Genomic DNA, 16623 nt, shown 5'->3' on the forward strand with positions numbered 1-16623 from the left:
GTTTGCTCTGGTGGTTATGATTCTGAATCATTCTTCTTACCCATCACCCTTTCTTTATGCCTATAGCATCTGGAGGTGTGTGCAGGTACAGCTCCTTTCCAGAAAGAAAGAGTAAAGTGATTATTACCCAACTGTGAATACACATGGAGTCACCCTTCACGTTGTACCCCGGAGCCTAGCCCAGGTGAGTGAGAGATGCCTTCTTTGTCCTCCCTCTGTGTTCTACCCTCTGCTTCAGTCTTTTCTACCACTCCGCCTCATCCTAAGATAGCAGATTCACTCTCAAGGCCAGCCAGAGGGCCTTGGTGTTGGCCTAATTGTAGAGGGGTGGCTGCAGCTAGTCCTGACTCTGTGTTACTGGATAGGTTTAGAAGCCTTTCTGAATGAAACAATTTTAAAAAGACTAGATTTTCTTCTTCTTCCCCCCTCCTCAACCCCCCAACCAGGGATGGAACCCAGGCCCCCTGCCCTAGAAGCATGGAGTCCTAACCACTGGACCACCAGGGAATTCCCCCAAATGACTAGATTTTCTCCTGCTTATATGTATTTTTAAATTAATTAATTTAATTTATTTATTTTTGGCTATGTTGGGTCTTTGTTGCTGCACGCGGGCTTTCTCTAGTTGCGGTGAGCAGGGGCTATTCTTCGTTGCGGTGTGCGGGCTTCTCATTGTGGTGGCTTCTCTTGTTGCAGAGCTCGGGCTCTAAGCGCGTGGGCTTCAGTAGTTGTGGCTCACAGGCTCAGTAGTTGTAGCTCACGGGCTCTAGAGCACAGGCTCAGGATTTGTGGCACAGGCGCTTTGTTGCTCCGCGGCATGTGGGATCTTCCCGGACCAGGCCTCGAACCCATGTCCCCTGCATTGGCGGTTGGATTCTTAACCACTGTGCCACCAGGGAAGCCCGCTCCTGCTTATCTTGACCAGCTTTTGCAGCATAGCTTTGATGCCATTGTTTTGCTCACAAGGTGTTTTTTAACTAGTTCTTAACTTACCAATGACCTTTTCCCCACTGGGAAGATGGAGGAAGGAAAAAAATGAGTAAAAGGGAAAGATCACATCCTATTACATACTAATGAATCATGGCTAGATTAGAGGGTAGACTGAAGAATCTGTCTCCCCCCTTCCCCCCTGCTAAACACTAGACTTCAAAGAATTCTGGTCAAGTAGTCAGTAAGCTCCCAAGGGTCCATGTCCACAGTTCTCTGCAGCACAGTGGAAACATTTGAGAAGTCCTGTATTATTATTTCTAATAATTTAAACTGGTATTCTATTTAGTAACCAGTAGGATTAGAGGAAAAATTGAAGACAATGTGCGTTGCTTGATGCTTGGAGGGAAAGGGGGAGACATCTAACGTAATTGACAAAACCTGTTGGTTGACAAACCAATTGCCATTCCTCCTTCGCTTCCTTGCTCACAGCACTCTGGTTTTGTTCAGGAAGCTTAGGGAGCCATCTACTTCAGAGGAGGCTGGTTAGAGAGTCGAGACTCTTTCCTTCCTTGCTCTCTGGAGATGCATCTTGATTAGTCTTAAACCAATCGTAGTAATCCTATATCTCTTCCACTGATAGGTTAGCAATGGGCATGGGATACAGTTTCAGTCAATGAGACATGAGGGGAGGTCTGTTGGAGGGAGGCTTTCTGGAAATGCTTGCTCTTAATAAAGGATACTTGGAAAGATAAAAGATCCCTTTTCTGCCTCAGGGTGGCGCTCCCTGCATGTGGTAGCTGGATCTGGGGGAGCCATGTTGGAATCATGAGGGGGAGCAGTGAACCCCCTGAGGAGGACAGGAGAAGACACCTGAGCCCTTGAGTATGTTCTAGAGACACTTTATTAACCACTCCTGCAGCTGCTTCCCTTCCAGACTTTCTCTTCTGAGAGACAGTATCCATCTTTATGGGTTAAGTGATTTTTGAGTTGGGTCTTCTCTCACTCATAAATAAGTGTGATTCCTTACATTTACACAGTACTTTGCAGATTTCCATCCCTCATAAATTGCTTCACTTGATCCTCATAGAAACTCTATGGAGGTAGGCAAGACATCTTACAAATAAGGAAATTGAGGCTCAGAGAGTAGGGGGATGAGTGGCCTTACAACCAGGGTGGTCTGATTTCTAGTCCACGGTTTTTCATCAAACCACATGGTGACTCCAGGTGTGTTGTCAAATACTGAAGGTGGGAGAATTTCTTGGAAACTCTTGGGGAGGGAGAGAACACACTGCTGGAAACATTTCTCCTACTTCACTTTTGCCTCAGGTCAACTCAGATGAATTGGGGGGGGGGGTGATGTTTTTCTTAATACTGGCCTTTTCTTTATCACCAACTCAGTGTGTGCCAAGCTGAAGTTAATAGCTTATAAAGCTTAGCCTCCAGGGTTTACTGCTCTTGGAAGATCTGATTCATGCATGAGTCCTTCTCTATTTCAGGCTCAATGAAAACTGGAATTCTTTCTTTAGTGTCCTGCTTTACTTGACGGATTATGTTTGTAATTTTTTTTTTTTTTTTTTTTGCGGTATGCGGGCCTCTCACCGTTGTGGCCTCTCCCATTGCGGAGCACAGGCTCCGGACGTGCAGGCTCAGCGGCCATGGCTCACGGGCCCAGCCACTCTGCGTCATGTGGGATCTTCCTGGACCGGGGCACGAACCCGTGTCCCCTGCATCGGCAGGCGGACTCTCAACCACTGCGCCACCAGGGAAGCCCTGTGTTTTTTTTTCTTTAATAAGTTGTTGGATTCAATTTAGTCACAATTTATTAGCATTTTTGCATTTCTAGTTATAAATTAGGTTGGCGCCCACATTCTCTCTCTCTCTTGCTATCTTTGCCAGGTTTTGGTATTGGTATTGTTTGCTTCCAAAACGAGTTGAGAAACCTTTGGTGATCTGCTTTCATTAGTCCAGTTTCAATAAATGAGAACAACCAATTCTAAGCTAAGAATGCATTAAACTACTCTAATGAATTTCCCGCAGCATCTGAGTCTCTAATGTGGGGTCTTAACCGGCTTAGTCATGCGGGTGAGACCACGTGGGATGTTTGCTATTAAGTATCACTCACAGGTAGCAACTTAAAACTTCCGTCTGGACAACTGTTAGGGGAGTCTCACAATTCATGTCTCCCCCTTTCTCTGGGTATTAAAAGAAAATCCTGGAAAAAAATCTTGAAGACGGTTTCAGTCATTTTCAACGTAGAATCCAGCCTTGAAACTAATTAAAAAAATTTTTTTTCCTCCCTCCCCAAAGCAGCAAGGGGTAATTGGATCCGCGGCCACGTACAAGCCTCTGGTGGCACTAAATCCGGAGAGTCTCTAGCGACAGGCAGAGACCAGCGGATTTGCCTGGGTAGTAACAGTTTTTCCCTCCCAACTTTGGGCCGAAGCCCAGTCCCGAGGAGTTCACGGTTTCTCCCTCGGGGACGGGTCCCCTTTGAACTCGCCAGCCGAAGAAGGCCCGCCTCTTCCCCGGGCGGGCCAGCCCACCCGACCCTGCGGGCCCTGGCGTCTCAGGGCGCAGCAGGCGGGTCCTGGCGCGCGGCCGCGGCTCCTCCCCTCCCTCGGATGTGGCCTGGGGGCGGGAGAGAGGGGGTGGTTGCTACCGCCTGGGGAGGGCCAGTAGTCTTTTCCACGTTTGCAAACGCAGCCGCACGCCCAGGCCCGACCCGCGCCGCCTGAGCTCAGCGCGCCTCGCCCGCTCCGCGCCGCGCCCCCCGTTTCCTCGCTGCCCGCGATGGCGATCAGGGCCCGGGGCTGGCGGCCCCCGCCGCCGCCGCTGCTCCTGCTGCTGCTCTGGGTGACCGGGCAGGCGGCGCCCGTGGCGGGCCTGGGGCTGGGCTCCGACACGGAGCTGCAGATCGAGCGGCGCTTCGTGCCCGACGAGTGTCCCCGCACCGTGCGCAGCGGCGACTTCGTGCGCTACCACTACGTGGGAATGTTCCCAGACGGCCAGAAGTTCGACTCCAGGTACCTCGTACGGCGTGCCGGCCCGACCTCCGAGGCTGCAGCGCCCGTTCTCCCAGCTTCCCTGTCTCCGGACAGGCCTTTCCCTCCCGACGGACCTCCCCCAGCTCCGCCCCGCGCTCCTCCCTCTCCCTCTTCCCACCCAAAGCTTCCCAGACCCTTCATCCCTTCAGCCTGGAGTGCTGGGGGCTGGGGGTGGGGGTGCGGTGCCGTGCCGCGAGAGTTTCCCGGCCCTTTTGCTTCCCTGGTCAGCGGGAATCTTGATAGGACCTTGCGCAGCAGCTGGGTCGGGACAGATCACGCCCTCCCTCTCCACCCTGCGCATGAACACAGGCGAAATGGGTGTAAAGTCGTCAGCCCGTGAGCAGACACCAAGAGCAAATGTTGGTGTCCGCCTGCTGGTCTCCCTTTACTGTCCCTTCTGGCAAGGCCCTTGAGTGTCTAGTAAGACATGCCCCTCGAATGTGATAATGATGATGATGATGAAGGTCATGATAGCAGCCGCTAACATATATGGAGCTATTACAGTGTGCCAGGGTAGTTCTAAGTGCCTTCCATATAACAAACTCATTTAATTCTTAACAATTCTCTGAGGTAGGTACTATCATTACCCTCATTTTGCCAGTGAGGTAACTTGAGGCCATTGAGGCTAAGAAGCTTGTTTAAGCGGAATCATTTTGAAACCCAGACAATCCAAGTCCAGGACTGTGCCTGTTAACTACTGCCCTTCCTTTACTGCCTTACAGAAAACTCCCCGGGCAGGAGGTAATCCAGAGCAAGTCACTCAGCTTTGACACGGGGCCATGCACCGTGTCCACAATTTCAGCCCTAAACTCTGCCCCAAGATCACAACACCTCTCCCAGCTTCTCCAGTTTAGCTTTAGGGTTGACAAGGCCTCTTCGCCTCCAGCTCCAGGCTGCTCTCCTTCCCAAGTCTTTGTTATAATCCTAGGTCTATGCCTTATAATCTCTAAAGTGAATCACCAGAATAAGTAAAGAGAAATGTTTGTTGAGCATCTGTTTTGTGTTCGAGGCTGGGCTAGGCTCATTCCTGAAGTTATCTTTTAAAAAGTACTCTTAGCCTCTCTTGCCTTTTTTGAAATTCCAGACAATAAGTCAATATAAAAAATCTGGTTAGTATGCCACGTGGCACATAGCAAGCGCTGAGAAATAGTCATTCTCACTATTGTTTCAGTTGCTTCTTTTTTTTAAAAAAAGAACAGCTTTATGAGATATAATTCACATTCCATACAATTCACCCATTTTATTAAAGCATACAATTCATTATTTTTTAGTATATTCACAGAGTTGTGCAATCATCACAAGTCTCTAATTCCAGAACATTTTCACTGTTCCAAAAAAGAAATGCTGGATCCATTAACAGTCACTCACTTCCCCTCCAGCTCTAGTTAACCACTAATCTACTCTCTGTCTCTTTATGGAATCATGCAGTTTGCAGCCTTTATGTCTGGCTTCTTTCATGTAGCATAATGTTTTCAAGGTTCATCATGTTGTAGCATGTATCAGTACTTCATTCCTTTTTATGGCTGTATAATATTCCATACTGTACTTTGTTTATTCATTAGTTGGTGGACATTTGAGTTGTTTATGCTTTTTGGTTATTATGAATAATGATGTTATGAACATTCATGTACAGGGTTTTCTGTGAATGTGTGTTTTTACTTCATTTTTTTTAAAAAAAAATATTTATTTATTTTTGGTTGCGTTGGGTCTTCATTGCTGTGCACAGGCTTTCTCTAGTTGCGGCCAGTGGGGGCTACTCTTTGTTGTGGTGCGCAGGCTTCTCATTGCGGTGGCTTCTCTTGTTGCGGAGCACGGGCTCTAGGCGCGTGGGCTTCAGTAGTTGTGGCATGTGGGCTCAGTAGTTGTGGCTCGTGGTCTCTAGAGTGCAGTCTCAGTAGTTGTGGCGCATGGGCTTAGTTGCTCCGTGGCATGTGAGATCTTCCCGGACCAGGGATTGAACTCACGTCCCCTGCACTGGCAGGCAGATTCCCAACCAGTGCACCACCAGGGAAGTCACGTCCTTGCAGTTTTGATTCATGTTTCCCTAATGGCTAAAGATGTTGAGCATCTTTTCATGAGTTTATTGGCCATTTGTGTATCTTTTTAAATTTTAAATTTAAATTTCATTAATTAGAAAATAGGTAAGAATTTCCTGTTTGTGTTGATGTTAATAATTCCCATTGGAACAAATTGTCTAACACTTTCTACCCTCTAGGATGGTAGCCACTGTGAGGCAGTGTGGGACAGTGGAAAGAATACAGAGGAGCTACCATCCATTCAGCAAATGTGTATGCAGTGTCTGCCCCTGAAGATGGTATCCCCTCCCTGCCCTTTCGCTTATAGTCCAGACAGTTATATAGTGCGATAAGTACAGAAAGAATAATAGCACACACTTCTGTCTCTCACATAGAGTTCACACATAGTTCTTACCATGTGCCTTTACATACAGGAACTGAAATGAATTCTTTTAACCTCACAGTTCAGTGAGGGAGTTATCTCATTATGAACGAAGACACTGAGGCTCAGGGAGTTCAAGTAATTTACCCAAGGTGGAGTAAACTACTAAGTAGTTTAACTACTTAACTACTAAGTGGTGGAGTGGGGCTTTGAATCTAGGCAGTTTAGTGCCAGAGTCTAAAGTTTATGATCTGTAGTCTACCACGTATATGATGGAAGAACGGCAAGGAGCTTTGGAAGCACCCAGAAGGCTTAACTATATGGTGTGTGTGTGTGTGTGTGTGTGTGCGTGCGTGCATATGTGTGTGTGTGTGTGTGTGTGTAGGGGTTGGGGGTGGGGGAGGGGTGGTCAAGATGGAGCTCTGGGATAGCAGGAATAAAGCCTGAGGAAGATTAAAATTTACCAGGAGGAGCTGAGGGGTGAGCGCTGGGGAGTAGGGGTCAGAAGAAAGGGTGTGACTGGTAGAGAGAAGAGCGTATGCAGAGGCCTGGAACTGAGGGCATGTGAAAGCTTTTCAAAATAGCCTGACCCTGGGCTTCCCTGGTGGCGCAGTGGTTGAGAGTCCGCCTGCCAATGCAGGGGACGTGGGTTTGTGCCCCGGTCCGGGAAGAATCCCATATGCCGCGGAGCGGCTGGGCCCGTGAGCCATGGCCGCTGAGCCTGCGCGTCCGGAGCACACCGCAACGGGAGAGGCCACAACGGTGAGAGGCCCGCGTACCGCAAAAAAAAAAAAAAAAAAAAAAATAGCCTGAGCTTGGAGTGGGAGTGGAGGAGTGACAGAGGGGTTAAAAGAGGAGGTGAAGGGAGGCCAGAGAGGAAGACAGGGCCAGCTTTTGAGAGCTCTCCTCTGCCTGGCTATGGAGTTTGGTCTTTTCGAGGGACCATGGGAAGCCACTGAAGAGTTAATCAGGGGCGTGAGGGATCAGATTTGCATTTTACAAAGGTCCCTGTGGCTGCAGTGTGGACAATGGAATGGTGGGAGCAGGGTACACAGTAGGTGATTCATTAATGTGAGTTTCCTTCTAGGGCCTCTATTCCTTTGGGAGTTTGTGAAGTATTAGGGTGTTACTTTGCTATTCCTGCACAAAGAGCTTAGGGAAGGAGAAATCCGCATGCTTTGGGCTTTGGCTGTTGATCTGGAGGTTTTGCCCATTTTGCCCAGAAGAAAATGATAGCTGTCGTTCTGACCAGGGTCATAAACCACAAAGGGCCTTTCTTTCCACAGAGCATTCTTCCTGCGTCTGTGCCTGGCGCTTGGGGGCAGTTGGTATCTTTTCAACTTATGGACATCTGCAGTTGCCAGGAGGCCCAGCTTTTCAGCCCTTGGTCACTGGCTTGGACGTGGTTTCATTTTATTTCGGAGCCTTCGTGGGCTTGTTAATATGCTCTGTGGCTGCTGATACAGATCCAAGGAGAAGACAGCAGCTTCCCGCCTGCAGGCTTCTGTGGGGGGCTTCTGCTCTCACTCTCTAGTCCTTGGAAACTCATTGTCCACCACTCTTTTTTGGTTTGTTTGTTTGTTTGTTTGTTTTTTGCGGTACGCGGGCCTCTCACTGCTGTGGCCTCTCCCGTTGCGGAGCACAGGCTCCGGACGCGCAGGCTCGGCGGCCATGGCTCACAGGCCCAGCCACTCCGCGGCATGTGGGATTTTCCCGGACCGGGGCACGAACCCGTGTCCCCTGCATCGGCAGGCAGACTCTCAACCACTGCGCCACCAGGGAAGCCCCTTGTCCACCACTCTTGATTCAGCTTTTGAGGAGTTCCATAGCATTCCTAGTAGTAAGGGACTGAAGTTTAACATGTTCCTGTTGTCTCTAGCAGGCAAAACCAGCATCTTGGTCAGTTCATTCACAGTCTCAGGCCTGTCTGCAGGCCTTTAAGGTCTATACATTCAATAAATATTACTGCGTGACCACTACATGCCCTGTTGGGTATATAGGTTGTAAATGCTCAGACCCAGTGGTGTTCAAACTGTACATGCATCAGAATCACCTGAAGCTTATTGTACACAGTTCCTGATTAGGTAGGTCTGGGATGGGGCCTGAGAATTTGTATATCTAACAAGTTCCCAGGTGATGCTGATACTGTGGTCTAGGACCACATTTTGAGAACCATTGCTCTAAAAGAATCATAGACTTGTAACAGAGGTCAACTTCATTTTACATATTCATTCATTCATTCAACAAATATTTATTGAATACCTACTATTCTAGTTGTTGGGATGTAGCAGAGATAAAACAGACAAAAATCCCTGCCCTCAGGTAAAACTATTTTGTATGATACTCTGATGGTGGATACATGTTATTTTACCTTTGTCCAAACCCATAGAATGTACATCACCAAGAGTGAACCCTGATGGGGGACTTCCCTGCGGTCCAGTGGTTAAGACTCCACGCTTCCAATGCAGGGGGCGCGAGTTTGATTCCCGGTTGGGGAACTAAGGTCCCACGTGCCGTGTGGCCAAAATAAATAAATAAACTTAAAAAAAAAACTTTAAAAATAAACTTAAAAAAAAAAAGAGTGAACCCCGATGTAAACTATGGACTTTTGGTGATAATGACGTGTCAGTGTAGATTCATTGATTCTAACAAACGTACCCCTCTGGTGATGCATTCTGCTGATAATGGAGGAGGCTGTGTGTGTGGGGTGGGGGGTGGCATCAGGGGGTGTATGGGAAATCTCTGTATTTTCTGTTCCATTTTTTTGTGAACTCAAAACTGCTCTAAAAAAACCAAAGTCTACTCAAAAAAATCCCTACCCTCAAGCCAGGGAAGGGGGAGGGCCCAGAAACCCATTACAGCTGGCTTAAGAAGAAAGGAAGGGAATTTATTGGAAGGATCTCCAATTCTTCCTGAGGATCCAGAATCGTGAATGGAGGTGACTTTCTGGATCTCTCTGAGGGATTGCAGAGGGGCTGCATTTTCCCCTTCCCTATAAGAGAGCTCCAGCAGGCTTTCCATGCCACATACATGACCTCTTGGGTCCAGTAACGCTGACTCACTGGAATCTGTCTCAATTCCACATTCCCAGGATCTCTCCCATTTGATTGGTCCCATTTGCGTCAGGTTCCCGGCCCCCGCCCCCCCCCCCCCCCGCCACATGGGTGTTAAGTCACGTGTTAAGTGAAAGGGCATTACGGCTCATCCCTTCTGCAGGACTGGATCTCAGAGAGCCGGTGGGCTGGGCAGTACCTCGGACAGTGTCAGGGTGGACCGGAAGGGTTAAGTGCCGGCAGAGGGACTCAGGTCAGGACTTGCTCACTTAGGTGGGAAGCATTTAAATTGTTGATCTGCATGATAAGCCTTTCTACGGAAAAGCCATGTAAAGAAAGAGAAGCTTCCCATTGCAGTTCTGCTAACTTTAGGAAAAGTTCTTCTTTTATTGGCAGGCCAACCTAATGCCCCCTTTGAAGACTTAATGGCACTGCTTTTTTTTTTTATATTTATTTACTGATTGATTTTTATTTATTTTTCGCTGCGTTTGATTTTTGTTGCTGCACGCAGGCTTTCTCAAGTTGCGGCGAGCGGGGGCTACTCTTGGTTGCGGTGTGCGGGCTTCTCATTTGCGGTGGCTTCTCTTGTTGTGGAGCATGGGCTCTAGGCGCATGGGATTCAGTACTTGTGGCACACAGGCTCGGTAGTTGTGGCTCGCGGGCTCTAGAGAGCAGGCTTCAGTAGTTGTGGCGCACAGGCTTAGTTGCTCTGCGGCATGGGGGATCTTCCCAGACCAGGGATCAAACCCATGTCGTCTGCATTGGCAGGCGGATTCTTAACCACTGCCTTAATGGCATTGCTTTTAATTTTCATTTGTGGGTCATTGCAAGTAACTATACATTCATATTCATTATTTAAGTTGGCTATATTTTGCTGGGCTGAAAACTTGTGTAAAATAAGAATTATTTATAGAGAGCTGACATTTTAACTTGTGCAGTTGCTTAAAAGCAAAAATCCACAATAGCAATGTAACGATTTTACTTTCCTTTGCAAAACTTTTCTTTTAATGATACTTTAATGCACCAAAGACCATCCAGGCCAGCCGCTTGCATGTCAGGGTCTGACCCTCCGTGGAGGTGTGAATAGATGCGTTCTCTCCTTTCCTTCCTCTGCACTCCTACTTGCTCCTCTTTTCTCCCTCACCTTCTCTCTCTTCCTCTCATTTTTCCATCTGGGTAGCAGACAGGTAGTCTGCCAGATCATTAGTGGCTTGCCTTTCCCCCCTGCCAGGGCTCATTAGCTGTTGGTAGAGGTGGTTGTTTGAGGAAGATACTCTTGGGCAAAGGGTCTGGGAAGCCCAGAGTCACCTTTGGGAGCAAGAGGTGTGGGGAGGGAGGTGGGAGGCAGAAACATCAGACTTGGCCTCCCTCCCTTGAGTTGGGCCCAAGCTCAGCAGTGGAATTCAGCCTGGGGAGTGTGTTGAATCTCACCTGTGTCATCCCAGGACTAGGCATCCAACTAGGAGGTGAATTTCTACTTTTGTGCCTTTCATGAATGTTCTAGTCTCATTCACCAAGGGCTTTGGCAAGGACCACAGTCCTCATGTCAAGCACGTCCCATGTAAGCCAGCCATCTGACCAACTCTGAGACACCGGAAGGCGGTTCCCATGCCCAATCCACTGGCTCTTTATTAACTTGCTTCCCTCCTGTTATGAATTCTCAAAATATGGCAGTCTCTTTAATGTTCAAAAGAAATTTATTCAGTCTAATGTACAGCAATGTGAATATAGTTAATAATACTATATTGTATACTTGACATTTGCTAAGAATGTAATTCTTAAGTGTCCTTACTACAAAAAGAAAACAGTAACTATGTGAGGTGATGGATATGTTAATTAGCTTGATTGTGACAATTATTTCACGATGTATCAAAACATCGAGTTATACACCTTAAATATACGTACTTTTTATTTGTCCATTATACCTCAATAAAGGTGCAAGGGGGAGTAATGTATTCGGTTATTATTTGTCTAAACTGAATCTAAAATTGGCATTTAGAGCAAGCTGTCTTTTCCTTTCATAGTTGATCAGGGCTTCAGCTCTGCTAACCATAGGGCCATTCTCTCTCCCCTTTGTAATGGCCATTTTAACTTCATTTCTGGCTCTGAGATCAAAAGAATCTCAGCAACAAGTAGTATACATGCATGTCAATTTTCGGCAAAATGTTTAAAAATTAATTTAATTTTTAAAGCAATACAGATGCACAGAGTTTTAAAAGCAGTTAAATAATTCCATAAAGCTTAAAATTATAGTTACCAAGCTGCTAAGAGTGGGGAAGGGGCTCTGGGATGAGGTGTAGCTGTTCTGAATTCGGACTTTGATGCTCCAGGTTTCCTTCTGCCCTGTGGCCTCCGCAGGCTCTAGGAGGCACACGGCGTCCACCCTTGACCAGATCCCCTTTTGCATACACCTAGATTCTGTTTCTTCCCTTCTAGGTCAGTTTCTGCCCCTCCGTTCCCTTTCCATCTTCCAAAATGTTGCCATCTCTTAACAGCAAGGGTCTCCACTCTGGTTTTCTCAGTCCTTTTTAAAAAAAGAGCTGAGGAGCTTGGCTAGGAATGGGCTTTGGGGGCTCTAGAGAAGTGAGTGTGTTCAGTTTGCCGTATGTTCTTTTTAAAGTTCATCCTCACTGCAGGTTGAAACCTGCATTTAGAAGTAGAGCCACAGTATTTATGCTTTAAGAATGCAGCCACAGGGGTAGTTACCTATCCTGAGGAATAAGCGCAAGACAGTGTATGCTTGTTTGTAGCAGATGAGTGAGTTGAATTTGAGTGAGTTGAATATGATGGGTGTTATGTGATGTCTCCTGTCATAGTGGTCCTTGAGCTGATCAGCTGGAAGAGCATCACTGGAGGGTGCTCCAGCCACCTCCCATACCCGCCTTGGGGCAGAGGAAGGTAGAAGTGTCAGGGGCAGCAATCAAAGGGTCTACAGCAGTGAATGAGCAGGGGAGAAAAAATAAGCTGGTGGAGAGGAAAGGGGGTGTTGGATGTGCTGGATAATTTCCATTTGCCTTTCTAGGTCCACTCTACCCCTGTTCCACTTGCTTTTTGCTCTGGGAGGTTGATCTATATGGACTACCTGTGCATAGTACGGGTTATATCAGTGACTCTCTTGTAGTCCGGCTTGTGGTTGGGTTCAGCCATGGGGCATCAGCAGGAGATCAGAGGGAGGGAGGAGAGTGTGGTGGAGATATTTATTCCTCTGGCTCCCTGCCTATAGAGTCATCACATGGGCTGTGTCCCTAGACCAAAGGTCCTAGCTTAGCTTCTGTCAGGTGCTCTGAGCTCCCTCTCTATTCCTGGATCCTTCAGGTCTGGGTGTGACAACTGCACTCCCTTCTTGTCCCCAGAGGCACTGCATTGTGCCTTAATTGTTTCTCTGCACCCTGCACACAGCCCCTTTATTAAAGTATCCTGGAGCTGCCTAGTTTGTGCCTATCATCTCTTTCCTGCAGGACCTCGATTGGGACATCTGCAAATCAGCCCAATACTGGGACAGGCTGAATAAGGGCTAATTCCAGCACTCGCAGAAATAATTTTCATGACCAGCTCCTGGCTGGACCCTGCGTATGAATTTGTTCCAGTAGTACTGATCAGCACAGATTTGCTGAGAACAACTTTATTTTTCCAGATGGTCAGAGTTTTCAGCTGTAGACAAAACTGGCCTTGCTTGTTAGTTTCTCATGTATGTAAATTACACATTTTCTTTCGGAAAGGTGTTTTTTGTTTCTAGCATGTTGCTTAGGCAGTCATCAAATGAATAAATTAATGCTGCGAGGCCATACCAGTTTTTATACATCATCTAGGGAGGCCCTGTGCATGGAGGATAAGAGTCAGATAGTCCTGGGTTCTAGCTTTTTTTCCCATTTGGCTAACTTTGTGAGCTTGGGAAATTTTTTCACCTCCCAGGAGCCTGAGTATCAGCACTTACCTTCAGGTGTTGTATGAAGATTAAATGAGGTAGCGTATAGAAAAGCTTAGGTTACCCCTGTGCCTGACACATAATAAACGCTCTCTAAATAGTAGTTACTATTAAAAACTCTCGTTAAACTTGGGTTCTGTGGATGAAAAATATAAAGTTCTGTGCCTGGGAAGTCTTCGAAGCCTGAATTCAGGTCCATAAATCCTCCAGTTTGATGATGGTTCAGGGTGTGGCAAAGCTCCAGCCAAGTGAAACTGAAGAGCTGGCATTCCCCAGGGTGGGTTTTGGTTTCCCGGAGACAGAGGGTGGAGGCGTCGAGCCGACTTCGGCACAAAGCTGATTATGTGCTTTTGTTCTCTGGCTTGTCAGCCAGAACTTGGACATTTGCTTTCTGTTCACTGACCTGGAGAAAGGAAGGCTGTGAAATGGACTAAAAACTAGGAGGAGAAAGGGAAGGAGAGGGCAGGTCTGAGGAGGATGACCTGACAGGTGGTGAGGTGGACCGTGCTGCTCTCCCAAGCTGTTCATTAAGGAAAATGAGGAAAATGTAGCAGTAATTTACCAAGTGAAGGGCAGGTAAATTCCAACAGCCCTTATTTAACATTTTATTACACAAGTACAGTCGTCTCTCGGTATCCATGGGGGATTGGTTCCAGGACCCCTTTGGATACCAAAATCTTCAGATACTCAAGTCCCTTATATAAAATGGTGTAGTATTTGCATATAACCAAGGCACATCCTCCTGTATGCTTTAAATCATCACTAGATTACTTCTGATACCTAATACAATGTAAATGCTATGTAAATAGTTGCCGGTGTTCAGCAAATTCAGGTTTTTGCTTTTTGGAACTATCTGAAATTTGAAAAAATATTTTCAATTTCCAGTTGGTCAAATCCATGAAGTGAAACTGAACATGGATTCCATGATCATTTTGAAATTAAGAGAGAATTAAAGAGAAGACAAACCGTCACCTGAAATCTCCTACCCATAGATTACTATTGGTAATATTTTCACGTTTCACCTTGTGGATTTTTCACATGCATCTATGTATGTAAATTCAAAATGGGATTATTTTATATGTGGCTCTGTAACCTAAACTTTTCTCTTCATGTGTATGTCCTTCTATGCCAATGAATAGAAATGTTAAATTTTTTTTTTATTGAGGTATAATTGACATATAGTATTATATTAGTTTTAGGTGTACAACATAATGATTTGATATTTGTATATATTGCAAAATGATCACCACAATAAGTGTAGTTAACATCCATCACCATGCATAGTTACAAAAATTTTTTTTCTTGTGATGGTAACTTTTTTTTTTTTGGCTGTGTTGGGTCTTCACTGCTGCATGCGGGCTTTCTCTAGTTGTGGAGAGTGGGGGCTACTCTTCCTTGCAGTTCGCGGGCTTCTCATTGTGGTGGCTTCTCTTGCTGTGGAGGACAGGCTCTAGGCACGTGAGCTTCAGTAGTTGTGGCTCACGGGCTCTAAAGCGCAGGCTCAGTAGTTGTGGCGCGTGGGCTTAGTTGCTCTGCGGCATGTGGGATCTTCCCCAGCCAGGTCTCGAACCCGTATCCCCTGCATTGGCAGGTGGATTCTTTTTTCTTTAACATCTTTATTGGAGTAAAATTGCTTTACAATGGTGTGTTAGTTTCTGCTTTATAACAAAGTGAATCAGCTATACATATACATATATCCCCATATCTCTTCCGTCTTGCATCTTCCTCCCTCCCACCCTCCCTATCCTACCCCTCTAGGTGGTCACAAAGCACCAAGTTGATCTCCCTGTGCTATGTGGCTCCTTCCCACTAGCTATCTATTTTACATTTGGTAGTATATGTAAGCCCATGCCACTCTCTCACTTCATCCCAGCTTACCCTTACCCCTCCCCGTGTCCTCAAATCCATTCTCTATGTCTGCGTCTTTATTCCTGTCCTGCCCCTAGGTTCTTCAGAACCTTTATTTTATTTTTTTTTTTAGATTCCATATATGTGTGTTAGCATACGGTATTTGTTTTTCTCTTTCTGACTTACTTCACTCTGTATGACAGACTCTAGGTCCATCCACCTCACTACAAATAACTCAATTTCATTTCTTTTTATGGCTCAGTAATATTCCATTGTATATACGTGCCACATCTTCTTTATCCATTCATCTGTCGATGGACACTTAGGTTGCTTCCATATCCTGGCTATTGTAAACAGAGCTGCAATGAACATTGTGGTACACAACTCTTTTTGAATTATGGTTTTCTCAGGGTATATGCCCAGTAGTGGGATTGCTGGGTCATATGGTAGTTCTATTTTTAGTTTTTTAAGGAACCTCCATACTGTTCTCCATAGCAGCTGTATCAATTTAGGCAGGTGGATTCTTAACCACTGTGCCACCAGGGAAATCCCAATGATAACTTTTTTTTTTTCCTTGTGGCAAACCTGTTTAATGAACAAGTAAGAACCCCTTAGAATTATCACAGCAGTATACCAATGATAACTTTTTTTTTTTTTTTTTTTTTTTTGCGGTACATGGGCCTCTCACTGCTGTGGCCTCTCTTGTTGCGGAGCACAGGCTCCGGACGCACAGGCCCAGCGGCCATGGCCCACGCGCCCAGCCTCTCCGCAGCATGTGGGATCCCCCCGGACCGGGGCACGAACCCACGTCCCCCGCATCGGCAGGCGGACTCTCAACCACTGCGCCACCAGGGAAGCCCCACCAATGATAACTTTTAAGAGTTACTTTCTTGGCAACTTTGAATATGCAACACAATATTATTATTATTTTTTAAAATTAATTAATTATTTTTTTTTGCGGTACATGGGCCTCTCACTGTTGTGGCCTCTCCCGTTGCAGAGCACAGCTCAGCGGCCATGGCTCACAGGCCCAGCCGCTCCATGGCATGTGGGATCTTCCTGGACCTGGGCACGAACCCGTGTCCCCTGAATTGGCAGGCGAACTCTCAACCACTGCGCCACCAGGGAAGCCCTAATTTATTTATTTTTATCTTTGGCTGTGTTGGGTCTCCGTTGCTGTGCGCAAGCTTTCTCTAGTTGCGGCGAGCGGGGACTACTGCTCGTTGTGCTGTGCAGGCTTCTCATCGCGGTGGCTTCGCTTGTTGCAGAGCATGGGCTCTAGGTGCACGGGCTTCAGTAGTTGTGGCACTCGGGCTCAGTAGTTGTGGCTCACAGGCTCTAGAGCGCAGGCTCAGTAGTTGTGGCGCATGGGCTTAGTTGCTCTGCAGCATGTGGGATCTTCCCAGACCAGTGCTCAAACCTGTGTCCC

The 16623-nt window shown here is 46.8% G+C and overlaps 1 protein-coding gene across 1 annotated transcript in view; it reads left to right on the forward strand.

The window, feature by feature from the left end:
- Positions 1 to 3594: 3594 nt before the first annotated feature.
- FKBP9 (FKBP prolyl isomerase 9) overlaps positions 3595 to 16623 on the forward strand; it is a 48637-nt gene continuing 35608 nt past the window's right edge. Inside the window, exon 1 of the mRNA XM_081244915.1 lies at positions 3595 to 3950. Within this exon, the coding sequence (XP_081101041.1) occupies positions 3718 to 3950 (233 nt within the window). The 5' untranslated portion in view covers positions 3595 to 3717. The remainder of the gene's footprint in view (positions 3951 to 16623) is intronic.

This window comes from Mesoplodon bidens, assembly GCF_964165515.1.
Source record: "Mesoplodon bidens genome assembly, chromosome: 9".
In the NCBI taxonomy this organism is placed as follows: Eukaryota; Metazoa; Chordata; class Mammalia; order Artiodactyla; family Ziphiidae; genus Mesoplodon; species Mesoplodon bidens.